The following is a 24,477-nucleotide window of genomic DNA, read 5'->3' as shown; positions in this document are numbered from 1 at the left end:
TGATTAATTTATGTTAAACACCCTAATTGTAGTCTAACCAATACCCAAACGGAGATTCAGTCAAAATAAAATCTCATTGATTTATCAAGACCAGTCCCCATGCTTGTCTCAGAGCAGCGCGGAACAGTGCTAAAATAGTTGTAGGCTATTGCTTCAAACCTATTGCTTCTAACTTCAATATGCTCTTTAAATAAATAAGACCTACACCACTTTTAACAGCACATTAGTCAACACTAGAGAGACTCATGTCGCCTACGGTAGGCCTACAGTATATTGAAAAATATGATGTGACTCTCCAATAATTACATATAGAGGATTGAAGGATTCTAAATTAAAGCCAAAAGCCACCTCTTGGGTCTCCCGGTGGCGGCCGGCACAGGTATCTGTAGCAACGCATTTTGCATTGCTATGCAGTGACTTAGACAGCTGTGCCACTGGGGAGGCCCCACCCACAAAGTATCAAAATACAGAGAGGTGTTGGTAAAGGTTTATTGTCCTGCTAATAGCCCATAATGGCCAGGTCAGGATAACCAAAACATTTATTTATTAAAGACTATCAGAAAGAATGTTGGTACTTATTTATTTTGATCCAAAGCCACGAATGAGTGAGTCACTCAACTTTATGTAGGTTCCGCTATGACTGTGCCATCAACTTGATAATATAACGATAATTGAGGTTATTTTTTTTTATTTAAGTGATAGAAACACTGGGCCAATTGTGCACCACCCTATGGGACTCCCAATCACGGTCGGATGTGATACATAATAATAATAATAATACTTTTTGTTGTATTATTTGTTTTGTCTTTCATGGTGGATTAAACTGAAATTGCAACCAATCACGGCCGGTTGTGATACAGCCAACCCAACTAAGAAATATATTTGACGATAGAATTCTCCCCCTACCCTCCTAGGCAAGTCTATTGTCCAGCTACCTGCTAATAGCCATAATGGTGCTGTACAACGTGTTCGTGTGTGTTTGAAAGAGTATTTTCCAGTAAGCATTTGTTTACCTTCATTAGACAACTTTGACACAATATTTCTGTAATTCAGTGATATTTATTCCCATAGTAATTCATTATGGATCCATAACTAAATGAACGTCGGCATTTTGGAAAGTATTTTTATCATTATTATATTAATGAAAGCATAAAGATACCATTATTAGTTACATTGTTTTAGTTTGAACGTGCAGACTGGTACTAAGAACAGTGGGAACGTTTCCCAAGGCTGCGCCATTATTAGTGCAATGCCCCTTAAAGTGTTGCTCTGTGCTACCCAGTGTGGCGGGGTGGGGGGGTGGGGGTCCACCGCCTCCCCCTTCCTCATGGGCTAGGTCCGTCTTCTGTGTGCGGCTCTGCGGCCCATCCCGTGCCCCCTGCCCTCGTGCCTTGAACCTTGTGCGCTTTTAGCTGGAGAACTGCAATGCAATCCCATTGTGCGCCACTCGGGAGCCTTTATCAATATGACCAATATATATTGTCCTGCTAATAACAGGGTTAATAATATATCTGTGAGAATATCCAAGGGGCTTTTATATAATTCTACATTAATAATAATAATAATAGCTTTGTTTAAAAAATAACAATATTTTGGAGATGATTTTGTTTTCAAATTAACGTAAAAAGAGCGAGAAAAAGGCCATTCTTGAACACGGGTGAGACATTGTTACTAATTTGTAAATACAGCCTGTTTGTTATTTAGAATTATTTCTGTTTTTAGAGGGAGAGAAAGCAAAAACCTACAGTCATCTCATGGGTCTTCCAGTCGAGGCTGCCACTCAGGCGCTGTACAACGTGACCGGTCGGGAGTGGCCTACAGTACTACAGTAAGAGCAAAATAATCCTAACAAAATATATTAACCTCTATGGGCTAGGTGGGACGCTAGCGTGCCACCCGTGGTGCACTCCATCAACAGCAGGTGCATTTCAAGAGCGGCAAATTTGAATCCAAATAAATGTCAAAATTCAAATTTTTCAAAAATACAACTATTTTACACCATTTGAAAGATAAACATCTCCTTAATCTAACCACGTTTTACGATTTCAAAAAGGTTTTACGGCGAAAGCATAAATTTAGAGTATGTTAGGACAGTACATTTACAAGAGTTGTGTGTAATGTTTTGTCAAGTCAAAGACAGGGTCACCAAAACCATAAAACCAGCTAAAATGATGCACTAACCTTTTACAATCTCCATCAGATGACACTCCTAGGACATTATGTTAGACAATGCATGCATTTTTAGTTCTATCAAGTTCATATTTATATCCAAAAACAGCGTTTTACTATGGCATTGATGTTGAGGAAATCGTTTCCCTCCAATAACCGGCAGTCAAGTCAGCGTCACAAATTAAATAATTAAAATTAGAAAACATTGGTAAAATATTATATTGTCATTTAAAGAATTATAGATTTACATCTCTTGAACGCAATCAACTTGCCAGATTTAAAAATAACCTTACTGGGAAATCACACTTTGCAATAATCTGAGCACTGCGCCCAGAAAAATACGCGTTGCGATACAGACTAGACGTCATGTTGGGGAGATCTAAAATCGAAAATACTATGTAAATAATCCATTACCTTTGATTCTCTTCATCAGATGTCACTTCCAGGTATCACAGGTCCATAACGAATGTAGTTTTGTTCAAAAAAGCTCATCATTTATGTCCAAAAATCTCCGTCTTGTTAGCACATGATCTAAGCCAGCCGGACTTCTCGTCATGAACGAGGGGAAAAAATATATTTACGTTCGTTCAAACATGTCAAACGTTGTATAGAATAAATCATTAGGGCCTTTTTTAACCAGAACATGAATAATATTCAAGGTGGACGAATGCATACTCTTTTATAACGTATTGGAACGAGGGTACCCAACATGAACTCGCGCGCCAGGTGTCTAATGGGACATCATCGTTCCATGGCTCTTGTTCGGTCAGATCTCCCTCCAGAAGACTCAAAACACTTTGTAAAGGCTGGTGACATCTAGTGGAAGCAATAGGAAGTGCCAAAATATTCCTCAGCCCCTGTGTTTTTCAATGGGATAGGTTTAAAGTCAATACAACACATCAGGTATCCACTTCCTGTCAGAAAATGTCTCAGGGTTTTGCCTGCCAAATGAGTTCTGTTATACTCACAGACACCATTCAAACAGTTTTAGAAACTTTAGAGTGTTTTCTATCCATATATAATAAGTATATGCATATTCTAGTTACTGGGTAGGATTAGTAACCAGATTAAATCGGGTAATTTTTTTTTTATCCAGACGTGCAAATGCTGCCCCCTAGCCCTAACAGGTTAATAAAAACCGTAGCGTCACAACAGTTTTAGTAAGTAATACTGAAGTCGTGTACAATTATCAGTTTATATTTAGGTTTATGTTGCCCATTCATTGTCAGTTAGAGACACAGTAGAAACCAAAAGCATAATCAGTGCTCTAACTCCCCCTTGTGCTGGTCTGGAGCAATGAAGTGGTGACGCAGGGTACCGTACTAAACCACAAATTACCTCCTTAAGTCCCGCAGCATAATCACAAAACTTTTAGTGGAGCAACCACTGTAGCTCTCTAGGAACAGGGTTGGAGAGGACTACCAGAGTATATAATGCACTACTTCTAATTGGGGCCTCATTTGAAATGGCATGCTATTCTCTAGTGCAGTACTTGGGATTCCTTTTGAACAGACCTGGATCCCTGGGTTTTCCCACTCACCTAGTCTCCTTATTGAACTGGAGCCTCCAGCTGATCCCAGGCTGTTGGGTGCCTGGAACAATGAGAGGTTTCAGACCAGGTCAATACAAGGATATCGACACCGCCTGGGTATCAGTCTGTTTAGCCATCATTCCACTCCTTATCATGCTAAACATTGTTTAGCAATGACACAGTAGGAGGTGAATGTTAGCAAACGGGTTAGATTTCAGGCTACGCACAAACTATATAGTGAACAAGAGTACTGTACCTCACAATACAACACACTATCATTGTGCTGCTTTGATTTGCTCATTTCTATTTAGGCAGTTCATCAAGTCCTTATTTGTGGATAGTAACCATTTTCCTGCCTAGCTGGGTTGTATATCAATAGTCTGTCCTCGTGACTCACCATGTAAGAGGCGGTCGCTCTGTGTAGTGGGGACATCCGTCGGATCAGGTCCTCCTGGAGCAGCTGGATGTTGGCTTGTAGGGAGGGGGCCGTAGAGCCTAGCATGCCCAGCCTGGAGGCCCTAACAGCGGGCAGCTCCAACCCGAATCCCAGGCTCTGTCCCAGGCCTTCCCTGCTGCTGCTGACTGGGGTCCTGGAGGAAGAGGACAGGGAGGCCAGGAGCTCTGTGTTGCTGAGGGACCCTAGAGGGTTCTTACAGGCCTGGTTGGCCAGCTTGGTGATGCCCCGTGCCTCACTTTTACTCATCATCTCCGGCCGCTTGCCTGGGGAGTCCATCTTGATGCCTCGCAGATGAGAGCCACGTGGAAGAGAGGAGGAGAGAGGTGGAGCAGGGGCGAAGAGAGTGGTGGGGCGGGAGGAGGGGGGATTGGATTGTAGGGTTGGCGTTGCTGAGCCTGTGAATTCAAAGGGTTGTGGTAGTTTCCATCTACTAGACGGGGAAGATGAAGAGGGGGAAGGAGAGTCGGGTAAATTATCAAGGGTGTTGCCTAGTAACTGTGTCCTCTGACCTTTGCAGGCTAACCTATCAGAACCACCCATAGCCCAGTTGTTTAAAGAGTTCATCCCCTCAGCTTGGGAGAGAAGAGAGGGGGTGGAGGAGAGCTGGTGCTCTGCTCCAACCCCCAGGGCTCCTAGCCCATCCAACCCGCTCAAACCCTCCTCTGGCTGGGTAGAGATGTCCAGGATGAGGGGGTCTGTGAGCAGGTTTCCGTACAGAGCTCCAGGCGGTGTGGGCTCCAGCAGGCTTGCAACCTCCTCCAGCAACTCCAGCCCCAGTGCCTCTCCTCTGGAGTCAGGCAGCTCCACTGTCCCCTCAGCCTGCCCCCTGCTGGGGAGTGCGGGGAGCTGCGGGTACACACAGTCCCTCATGAGCCTGGTGCTGCCGATGTCCAACCGGGACACTTTAGGAGGGGGCCGGATCGACTTGGGGCTGGTCTCCCATGGCTCCTCTTCCTGAAGCATATAACAGGACGAGGAAGAGAAATAGGGCGTCGCCTGGCCGCTGATTGACAGGTGGGTGGCAGAGGTAGTAGCAACGGGAGGAGAGGGAGTTGCGGATCCCTGGTCCCTGATTGGAGGTAAGTGTGAGGCGGAGTGGTGGGATTGGTTGATCTGGGGCAGGACACGGAAGAGGCGGTGGTGTCTGGGGAGCCCCAGAAAGTTGCTGCAGGGCCGGGCACTAACGGGTGACAGAGGTTTCAACTTGGCAGACTTCTTAGGCTGGGGGAAGACAGAAAGTCATACAGTGTGTTTGAGGGGATCAGTTCGAGCAAGGGGAGGAAGAGAATTACTCATTTTGATAAGAAAATGAGTAATTATTTGAGATGCAAGTTGATTCGTAAATCACTGAGTCGCCACCTGGACTTGCATTTTGAAGGTTTAGGTTGCCGTTAAGCACTTGGCCAATAAAATTATTTGGATAATAAAGATGTCCATTCTCTTCTATCCTAACTGTGTTAATGGATAGAGAATAATGACATCCCAAGGAAAGAACTAGGAAGTAAAATCCATCTACCTTCTTGTTGATGTTCATGTCCTCCATCTTGGCTTTGAGCAGCTTCATCTTGTTCATGGTGATAGAGTTCTCCAGGGACGGCTGTCCCAAAGCCAAGCCCCCTGTCTCGTCCTCCTCCTCCTCCGTGTACATGTTGTACACTGAGCCACCACTGGAACGGACACCAAGACACACACATTAACGACTTGGACAGAAAATGCAAAGATCACACATGGACAGGCCTTTCACAGGGGAAGAGATCAACAGCAAACAGAGAGAAATATATCCTGTTCTGAACTGTCCTAAACTACTTTAGTCCACAATGTCGTCACACATTCACCCATCCTGACATTGACCAGAGATTTGAGGAAGAATAAAAACCAGGTCGATTTTTAGACAGTTCTACACAGAGACAGTCATTTTAATAACGTATTGTTGACATGCTGGCCCTAACCCTAAACAATTTCATTCCCTATGCTTAACCTTTGGACCTGCCACCTACTCTTCCTAATAAAGCACACGATCTAAGATGTGTTTATCGTCAGAGTGGACAATTATGTAGTTGAATTGGGACTGGGAAATTGGTATTGCACTATTCTGAAAGTGGACTGTGCTCACCTGAGTGATTCTGAGACAGGGGTCAGAGTTCCATCCCCTCGGTCGACGACCCGGAAGAAGTTGAGCTGGTCTCCCTCTCGGTACACTAGGAAAGTGACCTGCTTGCTGCTAGGCAGACTCTTATCCCAGCCCTCCTCCCTGCCTCCCTCCATTACCTCCACCATATCCTTCACTGGGTCCTCAACAGGCACTGAAGGAGAGAGAAACATGCTTCTACATCTGCATTTTTGCTGTAAGGGGTTTTAGGCTGGGTTTCTGTACAGCAGTTTGTGACATCGGCTTAATAAATACATTTGATTAATTGATTGAACACGTCAGCTAGACAGCCACTTGCTCGGCCGGCCACTCAGTCAGCCAGGACAGCCAGCCAGCCACTCAGTCAGCCAGGACAGCCAGCCACTCAGTCAGCCAAGCAGCCAGCCAAGCAGCCAGCCAAGCAGCCAGCCAAGCAGCCAGCCAAGCAGCCAGCCAAGCAGCCAGCCACTCAGTCAGCCAGGCAGCCAGCCACTCAGTCAGCCAGGCAGGCAGCCACTCAGTCAGCCAGGCAGGCAGCCACTCAGTCAGCCAGGCAGGCAGCCACTCAGTCAGCCAGGCAGGCAGCCACTCAGTCAGCCAGGCAGGCAGCCACTCAGTCAGTCAGTCAGTCAGCCAGGCAGGCAGCCACTCAGTCAGTCAGTCAGCCAGGCAGGCAGCCACTCAGTCAGTCAGTCAGCCAGGCAGGCAGCCACTCAGTCAGTCAGTCAGCCAGGCAGGCAGCTACTCAGTCAGTCAGTCAGCCAGGCAGGCAGCCACTCAGTCAGTCAGTCAGCCAGGCAGGCAGCCACTCAGTCAGTCAGTCAGCCAGGCAGGCAGCCACTCAGTCAGTCAGTCAGGCAGGCAGGCAGCCACTCAGTCAGTCAGTCAGTCAGGCAGGCAGGCAGCCACTCAGTCAGTCAGCCAGGCAGGCAGCCACTCAGTCAGTCAGTCAGTCAGCCAGGCAGGCAGCCACTCAGTCAGTCAGTCAGCCAGGCAGGCAGCCACTCAGTCAGTCAGTCAGCCAGGCAGGCAGCCACTCAGTCAGTCAGTCAGCCAGGCAGGCAGCCACTCAGTCAGTCAGTCAGCCAGGCAGGCAGCCACTCAGTCAGTCAGTCAGCCAGGCAGGCAGCCACTCAGTCAGTCAGTCAGCCAGGCAGGCAGCCACTCAGTCAGTCAGTCAGCCAGGCAGGCAGCCACTCAGTCAGTCAGTCAGCCAGGCAGGCAGCCACTCAGTCAGTCAGCCAGGCAGGCAGCCACTCAGTCAGTCAGCCAGGCAGGCAGCCACTCAGTCAGTCAGCCAGGCAGGCAGCCACTCAGTCAGTCAGCCAGGCAGGCAGCCACTCAGTCAGTCAGCCAGGCAGGCAGCCACTCAGTCAGTCAGCCAGGCAGGCAGCCACTCAGTCAGTCAGCCAGGCAGGCAGCCACTCAGTCAGCCAGGCAGGCAGCCACTCAGTCAGCCAGGCAGGCAGCCACTCAGTCAGCCAGGCAGGCAGCCACTCAGTCAGCCAGGCAGGCAGCCACTCAGTCAGCCAGGCAGGCAGCCACTCAGTCAGCCAGGCAGGCAGCCACTCAGTCAGTCAGCCAGCCACTCAGTCAGTCAGCCAGCCACTCAGTCAGTCAGCCAGTCACTCAGTCAGTCAGCCAGCCACTCAGCCAGTCAGCCAGCCACTCAGTCAGTCAGCCAGCCACTCAGTCAGTCAGCCAGCCACTCAGTCAGTCAGTCAGTCAGCCAGCCACTCAGTCAGCCAGCCACTCAGTCAGCCAGCCAGCCACTCAGTCAGTCAGTCAGTCAGTCAGCCTGCCACTCAGTCAGTCAGCCAGCCAGCCACTCAGTCAGTCAGCCAGCCAGCCACTCAGACAGCCAGCCACTCAGCCAGTCAGACAGCCAGCCACTCAGCCAGTCAGACAGCCAGCCACTCAGCCAGTCAGACAGCCAGCCACTCAGACAGCCAGCCACTCAGCCAGTCAGACAGCCAGCCACTCAGCCAGTCAGACAGCCAGTCACTCAGCCAGCCACTCAGCCAGTCAGACAGCCAGCCACTCAGCCAGCCACTCAGCCAGTCAGACAGCCAGCCACTCAGCCAGCCAGCCACTCAGCCAGCCAGCCACTCAGCCAGCCAGCCAGTCAGCCAGCCAGCCACTCAGCCAGTCAGCCAGCCAGCCACTCAGCCAGCCAGCCAGCCAGCCACTCAGCCAGCCAGTCAGCCAGCCACTCAGTCAGTCAGCCAGCCAGCCACTCAGTCAGTCAGCCAGCCAGCCACTCAGTCAGTCAGCCAGCCACTCAGTCAGTCAGCCAGCCAGTCAGCCAGCCACTCAGTCAGTCACTCAGTCAGTCAGCCAGCCACTCAGTCAGTCAGTCAGCCACTCAGTCAGCCAGCCAGCCACTCAGCCAGCCACTCAGCCAGTCAGACAGCCAGCCACTCAGCCACTCAGACAGCCAGCCAGTCAGACAGCCAGCCACTCAGCCAGTCAGCCAGTCAGCCAGTCAGTCAGCCAGTCAGACAGCCAGCCAGTCAGCCAGTCAGACAGCCAGCCACTCAGCCAGTCAGACAGCCAGCCACTCAGCCAGTCAGACAGCCAGCCACTCAGCCAGTCAGACAGCCAGCCACTCAGCCAGTCAGACAGCCAGCCACTCAGCCAGTCAGACAGCCAGCCACTCAGCCAGTCAGACAGCCAGCCACTCAGCCAGTCAGACAGCCAGCCACTCAGCCAGTCAGACAGCCAGCCACTCAGCCAGTCAGACAGCCAGCCACTCAGCCAGTCAGACAGCCAGCCACTCAGCCAGTCAGACAGCCAGCCACTCAGCCAGCCAGACAGCCAGCCACTCAGCCAGCCAGCCACTCAGCCAGTCAGACAGCCAGCCACTCAGCCAGTCAGACAGCCAGCCAGCCACTCAGCCAGTCAGACAGCCAGCCACTCAGCCAGTCAGACAGCCAGTCACTCAGCCAGCCACTCAGCCAGTCAGACAGCCAGCCACTCAGCCAGCCACTCAGCCAGTCAGACAGCCAGCCACTCAGCCAGCCAGCCACTCAGCCAGCCAGCCACTCAGCCAGCCAGCCAGTCAGCCAGCCAGCCACTCAGCCAGTCAGCCAGCCAGCCACTCAGCCAGCCAGCCAGCCAGCCACTCAGCCAGCCAGTCAGCCAGCCACTCAGTCAGTCAGCCAGCCAGCCACTCAGTCAGTCAGCCAGCCAGCCACTCAGTCAGTCAGCCAGCCACTCAGTCAGTCAGCCAGCCAGTCAGCCAGCCACTCAGTCAGTCACTCAGTCAGTCAGCCAGCCACTCAGTCAGTCAGTCAGCCACTCAGTCAGCCAGCCAGCCACTCAGCCAGCCACTCAGCCAGTCAGACAGCCAGCCACTCAGCCACTCAGACAGCCAGCCAGTCAGACAGCCAGCCACTCAGCCAGTCAGCCAGTCAGCCAGTCAGTCAGCCAGTCAGACAGCCAGCCAGTCAGCCAGTCAGACAGCCAGCCACTCAGCCAGTCAGACAGCCAGCCACTCAGCCAGTCAGACAGCCAGCCACTCAGCCAGTCAGACAGCCAGCCACTCAGCCAGTCAGACAGCCAGCCACTCAGCCAGTCAGACAGCCAGCCACTCAGCCAGTCAGACAGCCAGCCACTCAGCCAGTCAGACAGCCAGCCACTCAGCCAGTCAGACAGCCAGCCACTCAGCCAGTCAGACAGCCAGCCACTCAGCCAGTCAGACAGCCAGCCACTCAGCCAGTCAGACAGCCAGCCACTCAGCCAGCCAGACAGCCAGCCACTCAGCCAGCCAGCCACTCAGCCAGTCAGACAGCCAGCCACTCAGCCAGTCAGACAGCCAGCCACTCAGCCAGTCAGACAGCCAGCCAGTCAGACAGCCAGCCACTCAGCCAGTCAGACAGCCAGCCAGTCAGACAGCCAGCCACTCAGCCAGCCACTCAGCCAGTCAGACAGCCAGTCACTCAGCCAGCCACTCAGCCAGTCAGACAGCCAGCCACTCAGCCAGCCAGCCACTCAGCCAGTCAGCCAGCCAGCCAGCCAGCCACTCAGCCAGTCAGCCAGCCAGCCACTCAGCCAGTCAGCCAGCCACTCAGTCAGCCAGCCAGCCACTCAGTCAGCCAGCCAGCCAGCCACTCAGTCAGTCAGCCAGCCACTCAGTCAGTCAGTCAGCCAGCCACTCAGTCAGTCAGCCAGCCAGCCACTCAGTCAGTCAGTCAGCCAGCCAGTCAGCCAGCCAGCCACTCAGTCAGTCAGCCAGCCAGCCACTCAGTCAGTCACTCAGCCAGTCAGTCAGCCACTCAGTCAGCCACTCAGTCAGCCACTCAGTCAGCCAGCCAGCCAGCCAGCCACTCAGTCAGTCAGCCAGCCACTCAGTCAGTCAGCCAGCCACTCAGTCAGCCAGCCAGACAGCCAGCCACTCAGTCAGTCAGTCAGCCAGCCAGACAGCCAGCCACTCAGTCAGTCAGTCAGCCAGCCAGCCACTCAGTCAGTCAGACAGACAGCCAGCCAGCCACTCAGTCAGTCAGTCAGACAGACAGCCAGCCACTCAGTCAGTCAGTCAGACAGACAGCCAGCCACTCAGTCAGTCAGTCAGACAGACAGCCAGCCACTCAGTCAGACAGCCAGCCACTCAGTCAGTCAGCCAGCCAGTCAGCCAGCCACTCAGTCAGTCAGTCAGCCACTCAGTCAGTCAGTCAGCCACTCAGTCAGTCAGTCAGCCACTCAGTCAGTCAGTCAGCCACTCAGTCAGTCAGTCAGCCACTCAGTCAGTCAGTCAGTCACTCAGTCAGTCAGTCACTCAGTCAGTCAGTCAGCCACTCAGTCAGTCAGCCAGCCACTCAGTCAGTCAGTCAGCCACTCAGTCAGTCAGTCAGCCACTCAGTCAGTCAGTCAGCCACTCAGTCAGTCAGTCAGCCACTCAGTCAGTCAGTCAGCCACTCAGTCAGCCAGCCAGCCACTCAGTCAGCCAGCCAGCCACTCAGTCAGCCACTCAGTCAGTCAGCCAGCCAGCCACTCAGTCAGTCAGCCAGCCAGCCACTCAGTCAGTCAGCCAGCCAGCCACTCAGTCAGTCAGCCAGCCAGCCACTCAGTCAGTCAGCCAGCCAGCCACTCAGTCAGTCAGTCAGCCAGCCAGCCACTCAGTCAGTCAGTCAGCCAGCCAGCCACTCAGTCAGTCAGTCAGCCAGCCACTCAGTCAGTCAGCCAGCCAGCCACTCAGTCAGCCAGCCAGCCAGCCAGCCACTCAGTCTGCCAGCCAGCCAGCCACTCAGTCTGCCAGCCAGCCAGCCACTCAGTCTGCCAGCCAGCCAGCCACTCAGTCTGCCAGCCAGCCAGCCACTCAGTCTGCCAGCCAGCCAGCCACTCAGTCTGCCAGCCAGCCAGCCACTCAGTCTGCCAGCCAGCCAGCCACTCAGTCAGTCTGCCAGCCAGCCACTCAGTCAGCCAGCCAGCCACTCAGTCAGCCAGCCAGCCACTCAGTCAGCCAGCCAGCCACTCAGTCAGCCACTCAGTCAGCCAGCCAGCCAGCCACTCAGTCAGTCAGTCAGCCAGCCACTCAGTCAGTCAGCCAGCCAGCCACTCAGTCAGTCAGCCAGCCAGCCACTCAGTCAGTCAGTCAGCCAGCCAGCCACTCAGTCAGTCAGCCAGCCACTCAGTCAGTCAGTCAGCCAGCCAGCCACTCAGTCAGTCAGTCAGCCAGCCACTCAGTCAGTCAGCCACTCAGTCAGTCAGCCAGCCAGCCACTCAGTCAGCCAGCCAGCCAGCCACTCAGTCTGCCAGCCAGCCAGCCACTCAGTCTGCCAGCCAGCCAGCCACTCAGTCTGCCAGCCAGCCAGCCACTCAGTCTGCCAGCCAGCCAGCCACTCAGTCTGCCAGCCAGCCAGCCACTCAGTCTGCCAGCCAGCCAGCCACTCAGTCTGCCAGCCAGCCAGCCACTCAGTCTGCCAGCCAGCCAGCCACTCAGTCTGCCAGCCAGCCAGCCACTCAGTCTGCCAGCCAGCCAGCCACTCAGTCTGCCAGCCAGCCACTCAGTCAGCCAGCCAGCCACTCAGTCAGCCAGCCAGCCACTCAGTCAGCCAGCCAGCCACTCAGTCAGCCAGCCAGCCACTCAGTCAGCCAGCCAGCCACTCAGTCAGCCAGCCAGCCACTCAGTCAGCCAGCCAGCCACTCAGTCAGCCAGCCAGCCACTCAGTCAGCCAGCCAGCCACTCAGTCAGCCAGCCAGCCACTCAGTCAGCCAGCCACCCAGTCAGCCAGCCACCCAGTCAGCCAGCCACCCAGTCAGCCAGCCACCCAGTCAGCCAGCCACCCAGTCAGCCAGCCACCCAGTCTTTCATGGACACTGCCCAAGAGAAAGAACCAACCAATCACTTCATGGACATTAGGGTGAGAGTCGAGACTGTTAGGGCAGTGTTCATCAAATCAACATGTTGCTACAGAGGCTTACAGGACTAGAATAGGTGAATTTACTGTGTGTGAATACTTATGGGAGTACAGCAGTGAAGGCAGAGAAATCCCAACACATCTCCTCCTAGCTACCTACCTCTCCTGGTGTTGATTGGTCCTCCTCTCATGGCTAGCACCAGCTTCAGAGTACAGCCCTCAGCAATACTGCAGAAACACAAATAGACAGACAAGATAAATGTCAGCAATTATGTTGAAGCTGTCCCAAGTTCTTTGGAAGGATCGGTTAAGCTATCATCGTATTGCTTTGCCTTACAGCTAGCTTGATCGTTCAGGCACGGGTGGTTTTCATTAGGGCACGCAGCAGAAAACATATCATCATTATCAAAAAACTAAAATATGCATTTCCAGGTAGTCTTTCCCTGTTTCATTTGGTTTTCTTACATTTAGTGCCCAAAAAACATCGACTGGGAAAACAACAATTATTCCGGAACAAACATCGTTCCTCAGTCAGTCTGCGCTCCAGATGAACTTATACACACATCTGGGAATTCCATTGGAACGTCCGTTTAATACAAATCCACCCGCTCTCGCCCTCCATTTCTCAGACTTCAAAAGGATGTTTTGTTGTTACTCAGACCTAACTAAACCTCACCGGGGACCGCTCATGTGGAAAATTAAGCGACAAGCATTCATGACGCAACCACCATCTGCAATCTATAGACTGGGTCTGTATCTAATAAAACTGACAACTCACAAACACATTCAATATGTGACTGTAGCCAATTCGGCATCTTTGGTTCATTGATATCAGGGCTTAGGGAGAAAATGTATTCACTACAAGGGGAGTTCATGTCAAAGCATATAGTCAAGTCCTCCACTTCACTAATTTCAATTAACCACTAATTACAAGATCAAAGTTGATGGTTCGTTTACAGGGCATTGCTATATATGAAAATAGGTCCCAGTTAACTGACCAGAGTAAAAAAAAAAATAAGGGTTGTGAATAGGGTTGTGTTAATTAGGGCACGTAACAGGAAACATTTTAAAATGCTTTGGAACAGAAAGGTAAAATGAACTACTCTTACTTAGTCCAGGTAGCCCCTCCCAGTTTCATTCAGTTAGGTGCCAAATGAACACGACCTAGTTAAACTCACCTGTAATCATGCAGACCGTACTCATCCTCCAGCTCCAAGTTGTTCCAGATCAGGTGTTGCTGGGCAACAGGGATACCTGGGGGGGGGGCACGAGAGAGCGAGCAAGACGACAGAACATACAGAGGTGAGTTTACACAAGATCTCACTCTTCCTCCAACCTCATAACCAGGTAAGGAATTACCGTACAGAACACCCCTCATTTCCACCAATATTTTAGGCTCACCACACAGGACGAATTACAGTACAGAACATCCATGAACAAAAGTACTACAAGACACTGAGAAATCAACTAACTTATGTGGTCAGAAAGTAAAGCAGAGAAAAAAGGTAGTCACCTCATACAAGTACTTGGGAATATGGCTAGACAGTACACTGTCCTTCTCTCAGCACATTACAAAGATGCAGGCTTAAAAATCTAGACTATCGTAATAGCTCCTCTTTTACTCCTTTTGCCAAACTAACCCTGATTCAGATAATCATCCAACCCAATCTAGATTACGGAGACGTAATTTATAGATTGGCAGGTAAGGGTGCTCTCGAGCGGCTAGATCTTTTTTTTATTTTTATTGTTGTCTCTACCTTCTTGCCCTTTGTGCTGTCGTCTGTGCCCAATAATGTTAAACCAGGCCTTCCGGGTGTCGCAGTGGTATAAGGCTCTGCATCGCAGTGCTAGCTGTGCCACCAGAGACTCTGGGTTCGAGCCCAGGCTCTGTCGCAGCCGGCCACGACCAATTGGCCTCGCGTCATCCAGGTTAGGGAGGGTTTGGCCGGCAGGGATATCCTTGTCTCATCGCGCACTAGTGACTCCTGTGGCGGGCGGGGCGCAGTGCACGCTGACCAGGTCGCTAGGTGTACGGTGTTTCCTCCGACACATTGGTGCGGTTGGCTTCCGGATTGGATGCACGCTGTGTTAAGAAGCAGTGCGGCTAGGTTGGGTTGTGTTTCAGAGGACGCATGGCTCTTGACCGTCGCCTCTCCCGAGTCGGGGACGGGAGTTGCAGCGATGAAACAAGACAGTAACTACTGGATAACACGAAATTGGGGAGAAAAAGGGGGTAAAAAAAAGTTTGGTGTTGCTGCCATGCTGTGTTGTCTTAGGTCTCTTTTTATGTAGTGTTGTCTCTTGTCTTGTGTGTTTTGTCCTATATTTTCCTTTTATTTTATTTTTAATCCCAGACCTCATCCCCGCAGGTGGCCTTTTGGTAGGCCATCATTGTAAAGAAGAATTTGTCCTTAACTGACTTGCCTAGTTAAATAAAAAAATGTAAAAAATAAATAAAAAACATAGCCTGACAACTGAATTCGTCCGCTGCTCTGTCAATCGCTACATACTTTTAATCTGAGACTGCCATCATTGAAGTCGTCTGTGGTGACAAGGGGCATTGTACAAAACAAAGGCCATCAGCGGTTGGATAATCTCTAACCAATCAAGAGTATCAAAGCCAATAACATTTCAAAACCGCCGCAATACCCACACATGTTCTGGCGCAACCCATCAGTTTGTGGACCAATCAGAAAGTCCCGAATGTGTTCGCATCTGGTGAAATCTGGGAGGTACTCGGCTCCAGACTCATTGCGGAGAAGAAACTAACGTCCGTAGGCGTGGCGTAATTTTTGACCGTAGCAAGGAGTGTGGGTAGCCAGGCAAGAAGAAACATACTTCCATCATTTCTAGTATGGCCAGAAAGTGACGACACTACAGACGCCATATTCACAAAGCATTTCAGAGTAGGAGTGCTGAACTTGGATCAGGTACCCCGTCAATATAATCTTATTCAGTATCATCATAAGATTACATTATATTACTTGTTTTATGAATTTCCCACCATTTTCTAAGTCAGAACACAAAAAAAGACAGTTCTAGGACACTCAGAGGCTTCTCTGTTGAATAAACGTGTCTCTGGCTCCATCCAGTGGGAGGCTGAGTCATAGAAAACCAGTTCTAACAACACTGAACAAAAATATAAAAACGCATAGGAGGCACAGAATAAGTTCGAGGAAAAACAAAAAGAAATGGAGGAACTTATTCAAGAAAGATCAAGGGTAATATATTATAAAAATAAAGTGAACTGGATGGAATATGGGGAAAAATGTACCAAATAATTTTTCAATCTTCAATATAGAAATGCTACCAAAACAAATGTATTGAAACTTGTTACAAATGGAGTCACGCACGATTCACCGAATGATATTTTGAAAGAGGAAGTAAAGTACTTTAAGTTTTCGTTTCAGTCGCCTCCATCTCCACTAACAAACTAATTGTATGGATTTATTTCCTAATAATAATGTAAAATTAACATTTGTACAGAAAGACTCATGTGAAGGCCAAATTACAGAGGAGGAACTGCTTGATGCAATTAAAGCCTTTAAGGCTGGGAAAACTCCAGGGCTGAATGTCATACCAGTGGAAGTATACAAAGCTTTTTTTGATATACTCAGAGGACCATTAATAGCATGTTTTAACCACTTCTATATAAATGGTAGATTATCAGACACGCAACAAGAAGGTCTGACATCATTATTAAAGAAACAGGACCCAAGTGGTATATATAAAGACCCAGTCCATAAAAATAAAAAAATGGAGACCTCTTACACTTCAGTGTTGTGATACAAAAATCCTAGCAAAATGCTTGGCGCATAGAATTAAAAAAGTATTGTCAGATATTATTCATCCTAATCAGACAAGTTTTTTTACATGGACAATACATTGGAGATAATATAAGACAGGTACTGGAAACAATAGAATACTATGAAATATCAGGGACACCAGCCCTGGTTTTCATAGCTGATTTTGAAAAGGCTTTTGATGAAGTATGACTGGAGTTTATATATAAATGCCTAGAATATTTACATTTTGGGGAATCTCTTATAAAATGGGTTAAAGTTATGTATAATAACCCTAGGTGTAAAACAGTAAATAATGGCTACATCTCAGAAAGTTTAAACTATCTTGAGGAGTAAAACAAGGTTATCCATTATCGGCATATCTATTTATTATTGCCGTCGAAATGTTAGCTGTTAAAATTAGATCAAACAATAATATTAAGGGATTAGAAATCTGTGGCTTAAAAACTAAGGTGTCATTGTACGCTGATTCATATTTTCTTTTAAAACCACAATTAGAATCTCTCCACGGCCTCATAGAAGATCTAGATACCTTTGCAATCCTCTCTGGTTGCAGTTTGGATTTAAGTATAACTTTTGTTTGACTGATACCTTTAGTGAGAGGTCAAATGCTTTAATATTTAATAAGGTCGCAGTTGTAAATGAGAACTTGTTCTCAACTAGCTTACCTGGTTAAATTTAAATATATATATATTTTTTTAAACCAAATGATGATAAGTGATATTACGTATTGGACCATAAAAAAATTGCAAATTTTACATTACCATGTAGTTTACCAATTAAATGGTCTGACGGAGATGTGGACATACTTGGTATACAAATCCCAAAAGAAAGAAATGATCTCACTCCAATACAATTTTATAAAAAGTTAACAAAAATAGATAAGATCTTGCTACCATGGAAAGGAAAATACCTGTCTATTGGTGGAAATATCACCCTGATTAACTCTTTAGTCATATCACAGTTTACCTATTCGCTTATGGTTTTGCCTACACCTAGTGACCTGCTTTTTAAATTATATGAACAAAAAAGATTCAATTTTATTTGGAATGGCAAGCCAGACAAAATTAAAAGGGCCTATTTATATAACGAATATGAATTCGGAGGGCAGAAATGATTAAATATTAAAGCATTAGACCTCTCACTAAAGGCATTAGTCAAACAAAAGTTATACTTAAATCCAAACTGGTTCTCTAGTAAATTGGTAGGAATGTCTCATCCCATCTTCAAGAATGGCCTTTTTCCCTTTATTCAGATTACACCTGCTCACATTCAGTTGTTTGAAAAGCAAATAATCTCCAAAATATAGTTATTTTTTAAACAAGCCTTAGAAAGTTGGTTGCAATTTCAGTTTCATCCACCTGAAAAGACAGAACAAATAATACAACAAATATTGTGGTTGAACTCAAATATACTATTTAATAAAGGTATAATTTTAGTGAATGATATCATAAATAGGATTGTTGGAGTTGTCACACATGCAGCTAACACAGACATATGGAAATGTCTGCTCTACCCAAAATTACAACCAACTAATTGCAGCATTACCACAAAAATGGAAGAAGCAAGTAGAAGGAGAAAAAAGTAAGGAACTTGTATAACGGCCCTGTATTAAAAAACATAAATGGTTAAAGAAAAGTGTGATAAATAAAAACATATACCAATTTAACTTAAGGACCAAAAAACTGACAGCTGTGCCATATAAATTGCAAAATAGTTGGGAAGAGATTTTCGATGTACCGATTCCATGGCACATGGTTTATGAATTGATACGCAAAACAGCAGCGGATTTACAACTTCGAATTTTTCAATTTAAATTACTATACAAAATTCTTGCAACCAATAGAATGTTATATATATGGGGGATTCAATCGTCCCACCTCTGCAGATTCTGCTGTGAAGAGGCAGAGTAATTTGATCATTTATTTTGGTATTGTCCATATGTAGCTTGTTTTTGGTCACAGGTCCAGAAATGGCTTAAGAATTGCAACATTTGCCTAGAATTAACGCTGCAGATCGCAATACTGGGTGATTTGAAAAGCCATAGTCAATCAATCAATAATATAATAATTATTTTAGCAAAAATCTTTATTTTTAATTTACAATCTCTAGAAGCTATGAGAATAGAAAGGTTCAGTACTTTTGTCAAGCATCACAGCACAGTTAAAACATATATGGCAAATTGAAATCCAAAATGGATAGTGTTGAGAGATAGATGGGAGGGGTAGAATGGAGCTGAAGGAAGGACTAATAACAAGAACCAATGTAAAACATATGGGGTCTGTAAAATGAGGTTCAGAAATGTTGTGAAATAGCAGTTACAAATAGAAATCAAACTGGATGGACATCAGAAATAGAAGAAGGACTAAAAACAAACAAAATATAACTATTGTGTCTGTAAAATGTGTATAAGATGTATAAACTAAAAGGTAGAAGTCTAAGTGTTATTGTTTATTAGTTCACCACAGAACAGCAAGATGACTCACTCATGCCCCCTACAGGACATAGCATGCTAAAGACAGACTCAAGCCACAATGCAAACTTTTCTCTGAAGACCATCAGAGACTAGCACTTGACGTCAGCGTGAAAACACTCACACATTGACATCTCACGACAGATAAGCTTGGCATAACTAGAGAGCATGACACCTGCTGTGCATAAACAGGCAAGAGTACTCTCTTCCCTCACTCTACAACCATACTAAGGTACTTGAGTTGTGACTTCTCTTCCTTCTCTCTACAGCAGAGATTGGAACCTTTGATGGGGTGGTGGCCACTAAAAATTCAAACTCATCATGAGGTGCCGCAGTTGACCCCCCCCGGAGAGAAATTAATAAAGTTAATTTTGTGCAATTCAACACATTTCACCATGGGGTATAGAGAAAATGTTGCTGTTTAAAAGCTAGTTTGCTACAATTACACACATTTTGCCATGGGGTCGGAGAGAAGATTTAGAATTTTATAACTCATTTCATGAACATTTTTAGATTTTAGTGTTAATTTTCTGCAATTCTACACGTTTTGCCATAGGGTGGAGATAAATGTTTGCAGTTTTTAATGATACCTGAGTGAGACTGACTAACAAACTCTATCTCGACCTTGATTAATACAAGTTTAGATAGCTGGCCGTTAGACTAATGTTTGCTGACATGGGCTAATTGAGTGGCTATCAGTGACTAATATACTTTAAGAGAAACTGTTGGTGCACAACCAAATTTCTAAATTTCACCTTGTGTATTCTACTATTCTACCTCGCAACAGTAAGTTTAGAACCCCGAAAAAGTCCCCCACCCCCAAACAAAAAAATGCAATCCAAGGCCCTTCAAAAATGGGGCCGCATGCCCATCCCTGCTCTACAACCATGCTGGGGTACTTGAGGACAGAGGACTCCCCCCGACAGCATCCCAAATGGCACCATACTCCCTAAGTAGTGCACTAAATAGGATGTAATTTGGGACACAACCTCGCTCCCTCTTTCCAGCTCCTCTCCCCACGCTGAATGCACTCTTTGGCCCAGTGAGTGCTGGAGGGAACCCAGTGTTTGAGTGGGCCAGAGCAGTACCATACTACTCTATTGTGAAGAGGCATGCCCAGTCACGCAGCCCTGACTAACACACCCCCCACTGACTGACTGCAGAAGAGCACAACACGCAGAGAGAGAGGTAGAAATAAAACGAGTAGAACCACAAACATCCTCAGATAGGGAGCAAGACAAAGAAATACAACAAATAGAACACCTTAGCCCAGGGAATCTAGGCATGGTTGCATCGCTATGGAAATGATAGGCATCTACTATCTAATGATAGTCTACTTCCAACCTATTTTCAGATCAGTAAGAGTAGGATGAGGAGACAAACAGGAGGCTACTGTAGACTACTGAGATGCATCCAGAGTAGTTCAAAGAGTCTGTCTCCTGACAGAATTGTTTGTCAATCTCAGCTGGAGACTTTCACCTCTCTGTTGTCAGCACTAGTGCCTGTTAGCTATCTCAAACCTGAGCTTCCTGTAAATCACACTGCAGTTGAAAGGAGATAAATGGCTATAATTAAAGGATAAAAAATTAAGCAAGGCTTGGGAGGTAGGCCTACCACTGAAGCAAGTGGTAAGCAAGAGCTGCAAGAGATTTACGCTTTTACCAAGCTGTGCGTCATCTTGAACTGTACAAAGCCAATTTGTGGTGATCAATATTGTAAGATATTGCATGATCCTGTCAATTATCTTAGAGCATTAGTCAAATAATGGCTATTGTTGATAACTAAATAAACGTTTGAACATATGTGGACAGAAACTATAAAGATTCTTAAAGAGCATTGTGTATAAAAAGCCATAGCAATAGTATTAAATAGGAACATGATTTGTATCAGTGTCCATAGATTCAGTTACTGGTACCATTTACCACACCACTGACAACCAAGTGACAACCGTAGAGAACACATTGACTCCCCTCTGCCTCTCCCGATAGGCTGTCGTACAATATTAAAACCTGAGGAAGAACATGCATAGCTGCATCATAAACGCCTATTTTTTTGTTGTTGTTGTTTTTTACAACCGACATCACTCTACACACAAACAGCATCCCAAATGGCACCCTATTCCCCTATGGGCCCTGGTAAAAAGTAGTGTACTATATAGGGAATAGGATGCCATTTGGGACGCACACGATGTTCCTCTCCCGAACGCCTCCATCCCCCCCAGCTGTACTTCATCACTACTAAACACACTGGCTCCCAGAGCCTCCCACCTCACCAGGCCCAGCTCAGCTCAGCTCAGCCGTGGCTGGATTGATGAGGCCGTTTGGGGCCTTTAATATCCCAAACGTGCAGTGCTCTATCGAGCTCTCAAGGAAGACGGACGGAGGATGAGGCCGAATAAATGATTAAAGAAAAGTGCTTGGATTAAATAAGGTTTAACGTGTGTGTGGAAAGCCAACTAGCCAGAGCCTTTGTCTGCTTGGCCGGAGGAGCAGGGTGATATACGAAGTCTGATGCTGTGAGGATATAAATGTTTCTACTAAAACAGAAAGCCATTATTTGCAATGGAATACATTTGTATCCATCCCTCTTCTTGGCTTAGAAATGTATTTTGTATTGCTTGGCTCATCTTCTGTGCAAGAAGGTGAAAATCCACGTCTCTCTTTATAGTTTCTTATTCTAGGCAGCCAGGATTAGTATTGCATTAAATCTGAGCTTATTAATATTCATACATCATTTTCAATTGGCCATTTTTCAGGTCGCATTTCACAGACAGTGTTAGACAGGGAGGGAGCCTATCCTGCTTAAGTAAAGGAAGGGGAAACAGTATAGCCTTGTAGCCAACATGCTGGGTCAGGAAAAGTCACTACTGTACTGTTATATACTGTACCTTCCAGCCTCTGGATCTTGGCCTTGACAGAGATGACTGTCTCGATGGGCGAGACACGCAGCTCAAAGCAGGTCCCCGTCAACGTTTCGATGAACAGCTCCATGGTCTCGTAGAACGGCAACTTGTACTGGAAGGTCCCCACACTGTCGTCGTTATAGATAGGCGGCTCCTTTCTGTCCGACATCTTGGTGAGGTCAGGACTGCTTTAGGGGGAGGGGGATGTGGGAGGGGTGGCGGCCCAGGGGAAGGGAGAGGGGGATGGGTGTTCTCTGTTGTCACCACGGTAACACATCATGCAGGAAGCCCCAAGCTGTGGAGAGAGAGGTCTCAGTACCTTGACCTTTCTTCTAAGTCCAAGGTCCTCCGTCTCTGTTCCTCATACAGAAGACACCATGAGGCAAAAGAGAAAAACAAACAGCGATTCTGAGTGGCGTAGCAGTCTAAGGCACTGCATCTCAGTGCTATAAGCGTCACTACAGGCCCTGGTTCGATTCCAAGCTGTATCACAACCGGCTGTGATTGGGAGTCTCACAATTGGCCCAGCGTGGTGCGAGTTAGGGTTGGCCGGGGTAGGCCGTCATTGTAAATAAGAACTGTCTTCCCTATTTAAATAAAGGTTAAATAAAAAAATAAGTTGGGAAGGAAGGGTGGAGTTGACACACCTGTATGAACCTGGTAGGAAAGGAGTCCTGTATTTCCCTGACAACAAACAATCAACATGAAACATCTAGGTCCTACATTATGTAAGGAGACCTAACCCCCTCTGTTAATACTAGTGAGCAGAATGCAAAGTATTCCATTATGTCATTCGGAAGAAATGCGTATTAAAATATTCTCACACCAAGACACACACTGAAATGTCACCAACTCTCTCACCTTAAATAGGCCTAGGTCTATATGAGAGAGCAATAGTTTAGATCAAGAAATTACAGTACAATGGAAGTGACAAGTGTAAATCTTTATAAGCACCTTCATGAAACATTCTGCAGAGAGCAAGGCCCAGCCAGGCCACAGCTCCTGGCTGCAATATAGTCAGCTGTTAGCCTATATAAAGCCATTGGGAGGAGTATGTTGTGTCAAACACACAGACAGCTCTCTGCAATACAGTTAACCTGTATTTTATGTGACTGCAGTAACATTTCATTTTAAAAGCATGCAAATGTAAAGTTGTGGGCTGATTGATAGGAAAACAACTAGAGATCCCTTTCACACCAACACTAATCTTTATTCCCAATGTTTAAGGCTATATTATACCATTTCAGTCAGCTGCCCTAAATGTGTGTCAATCGTGAAAACAAAGGGTCTTAATCTTGCCTTTATCAGTGGCTTGTTTGTTACACATGGCTTACATGGTTACACAAGGATGTTAACTTCATAGCTAGCTAGTTAATAGACGACCAGACTGCACGCCTTTCTCTCTCTTTCTCACCAGAAACCCTAGCGTTTTGAACTCACCTTAACAGCATCCCAAGACTAGCTGGCAAGAGTGCACCGGCGATGAACAACTGGCTGTCGTCCCAAGACTACAAACACTCCGTATATTAGCTAGCTTGAAACAATAAAATAACACAAATGAAAGACAGTAGTAGCAAACTAAATGCATTCATTATTTAACTAGCTAGCAAGTTCGTTAATCTAACTAAATATGTTGCGACTAGCTAGCTAGAACTAGCGAGCTAACCACTTTAGCAACCCAAACAATGGCTACCTTGCTTGGGTCGATGGTTGGCTAGCAAACTGCTACGCCTACTCTCCTCTTCAGATTCGACATTGTAGATTAGAATCAAAAGGGTCTGCTTATCTTCATGCTTAAATATAAAAAGGAAAGCCTGAAAGCTGCCCTTATTGCCCATGAACTGTGATAGATTGGTAAACCTTTCGGTTTTCGTGAACTCTACTCATCTCACCTGTTAAAAAACAGGAGACTCCTGAACCAGCCCATTGTGACTCTCTTGATTGACAACAAAGGCATCCTATGACGCAACGTGAAAAGTCTAGGTGAACCAATGAGGAGTACACAGAGACGGGACCAATATTGTTTGGAGACTGACCCTTTCTGCTACAACAAGAACACTGGCTTCAGAGTGACAAAGATACTGATAGCCCAACAAACTAAACCTTTCATGGAATAATGCAAACGGTTGTCTCTCTACATTTGAATAACTGGAAGTGTACAAGTTCTCTTTAAGCAATCATAAACTCTAAGGCTTCATGCCACAATGACTAACACCACAATGACTAACGCCCTGTAGCACTCACATCTGTAATCATGAAGTGCTATGAAAGGCTAGACACACTCCAATTTGCATACCGCCCCAACAGATCAATAGACAACAATGTCAATTGCACTCCACACTGCCCTCACCTACCTAGATAAGACAAATATCAATGTGAGAATGCTGTTCATTGACTACAGACCAGCGTTCAGCACCATTGTCCCCTCCAAGCTCATCACCAATCTTAGGACCATGGGACTGAACACCTCCCTCTGCAGCTGGATCCTGGACTTCCAGGCAACATCCCCTATGCCATGCTGACTCTCGCACAGGGGCCCCTCAGAGGTGTGTGCTTAGTCCCCTCCTACCATACAGGACTACAACACCATCATTAAGTTGACTCACCTTGAGTCAATTTACGTTTTATCTATAGATACGTTTTATCTATAATTTC

At 47.2% G+C, this 24,477-nt stretch overlaps 1 protein-coding gene across 5 annotated transcripts in view; it reads right to left on the bottom strand.

Moving 5' to 3' along the window:
- The window catches only part of LOC106577189 (AN1-type zinc finger protein 4), a 44,665-nt gene extending 20,884 nt beyond the window's left edge, over window positions 1-23,781 (bottom strand). Inside the window, exons 1-9 of one of the 5 annotated variants that reach the window (XM_014155033.3) lie at window positions 23,715-23,781; window positions 23,263-23,356; window positions 21,808-22,176; window positions 13,823-13,898; window positions 12,805-12,872; window positions 6,271-6,460; window positions 5,674-5,824; window positions 4,098-5,378; window positions 3,710-3,761 (exon numbers count right to left, since the gene is read on the bottom strand). In XM_014155033.3, the coding sequence (XP_014010508.2) occupies window positions 3,710-3,761; window positions 4,098-5,378; window positions 5,674-5,824; window positions 6,271-6,460; window positions 12,805-12,872; window positions 13,823-13,898; window positions 21,808-21,991 (2,002 nt within the window). In that variant the 5' untranslated portion in view covers window positions 21,992-22,176; window positions 23,263-23,356; window positions 23,715-23,781. Of the gene's footprint in view, window positions 1-3,709; window positions 3,762-4,097; window positions 5,379-5,673; window positions 5,825-6,270; window positions 6,461-12,804; window positions 12,873-13,822; window positions 13,899-21,807; window positions 22,177-23,262; window positions 23,357-23,515 lie in introns of all 5 variants that reach the window. The other 4 variants (XM_014155035.3, XM_014155031.3, XM_014155032.3 and 1 more) reach the window with 4 other exon arrangements.
- Between the last annotated feature and the right edge of the window lie 696 nt (window positions 23,782-24,477).

Source organism: Salmo salar, chromosome 18, assembly GCF_965601325.2.
Source record: "Salmo salar chromosome 18, fSalSal1, whole genome shotgun sequence".
NCBI lineage: Eukaryota > Metazoa > Chordata > Actinopteri > Salmoniformes > Salmonidae > Salmo > Salmo salar.
This window is presented reverse-complemented; position numbering and strand designations above follow the sequence as displayed.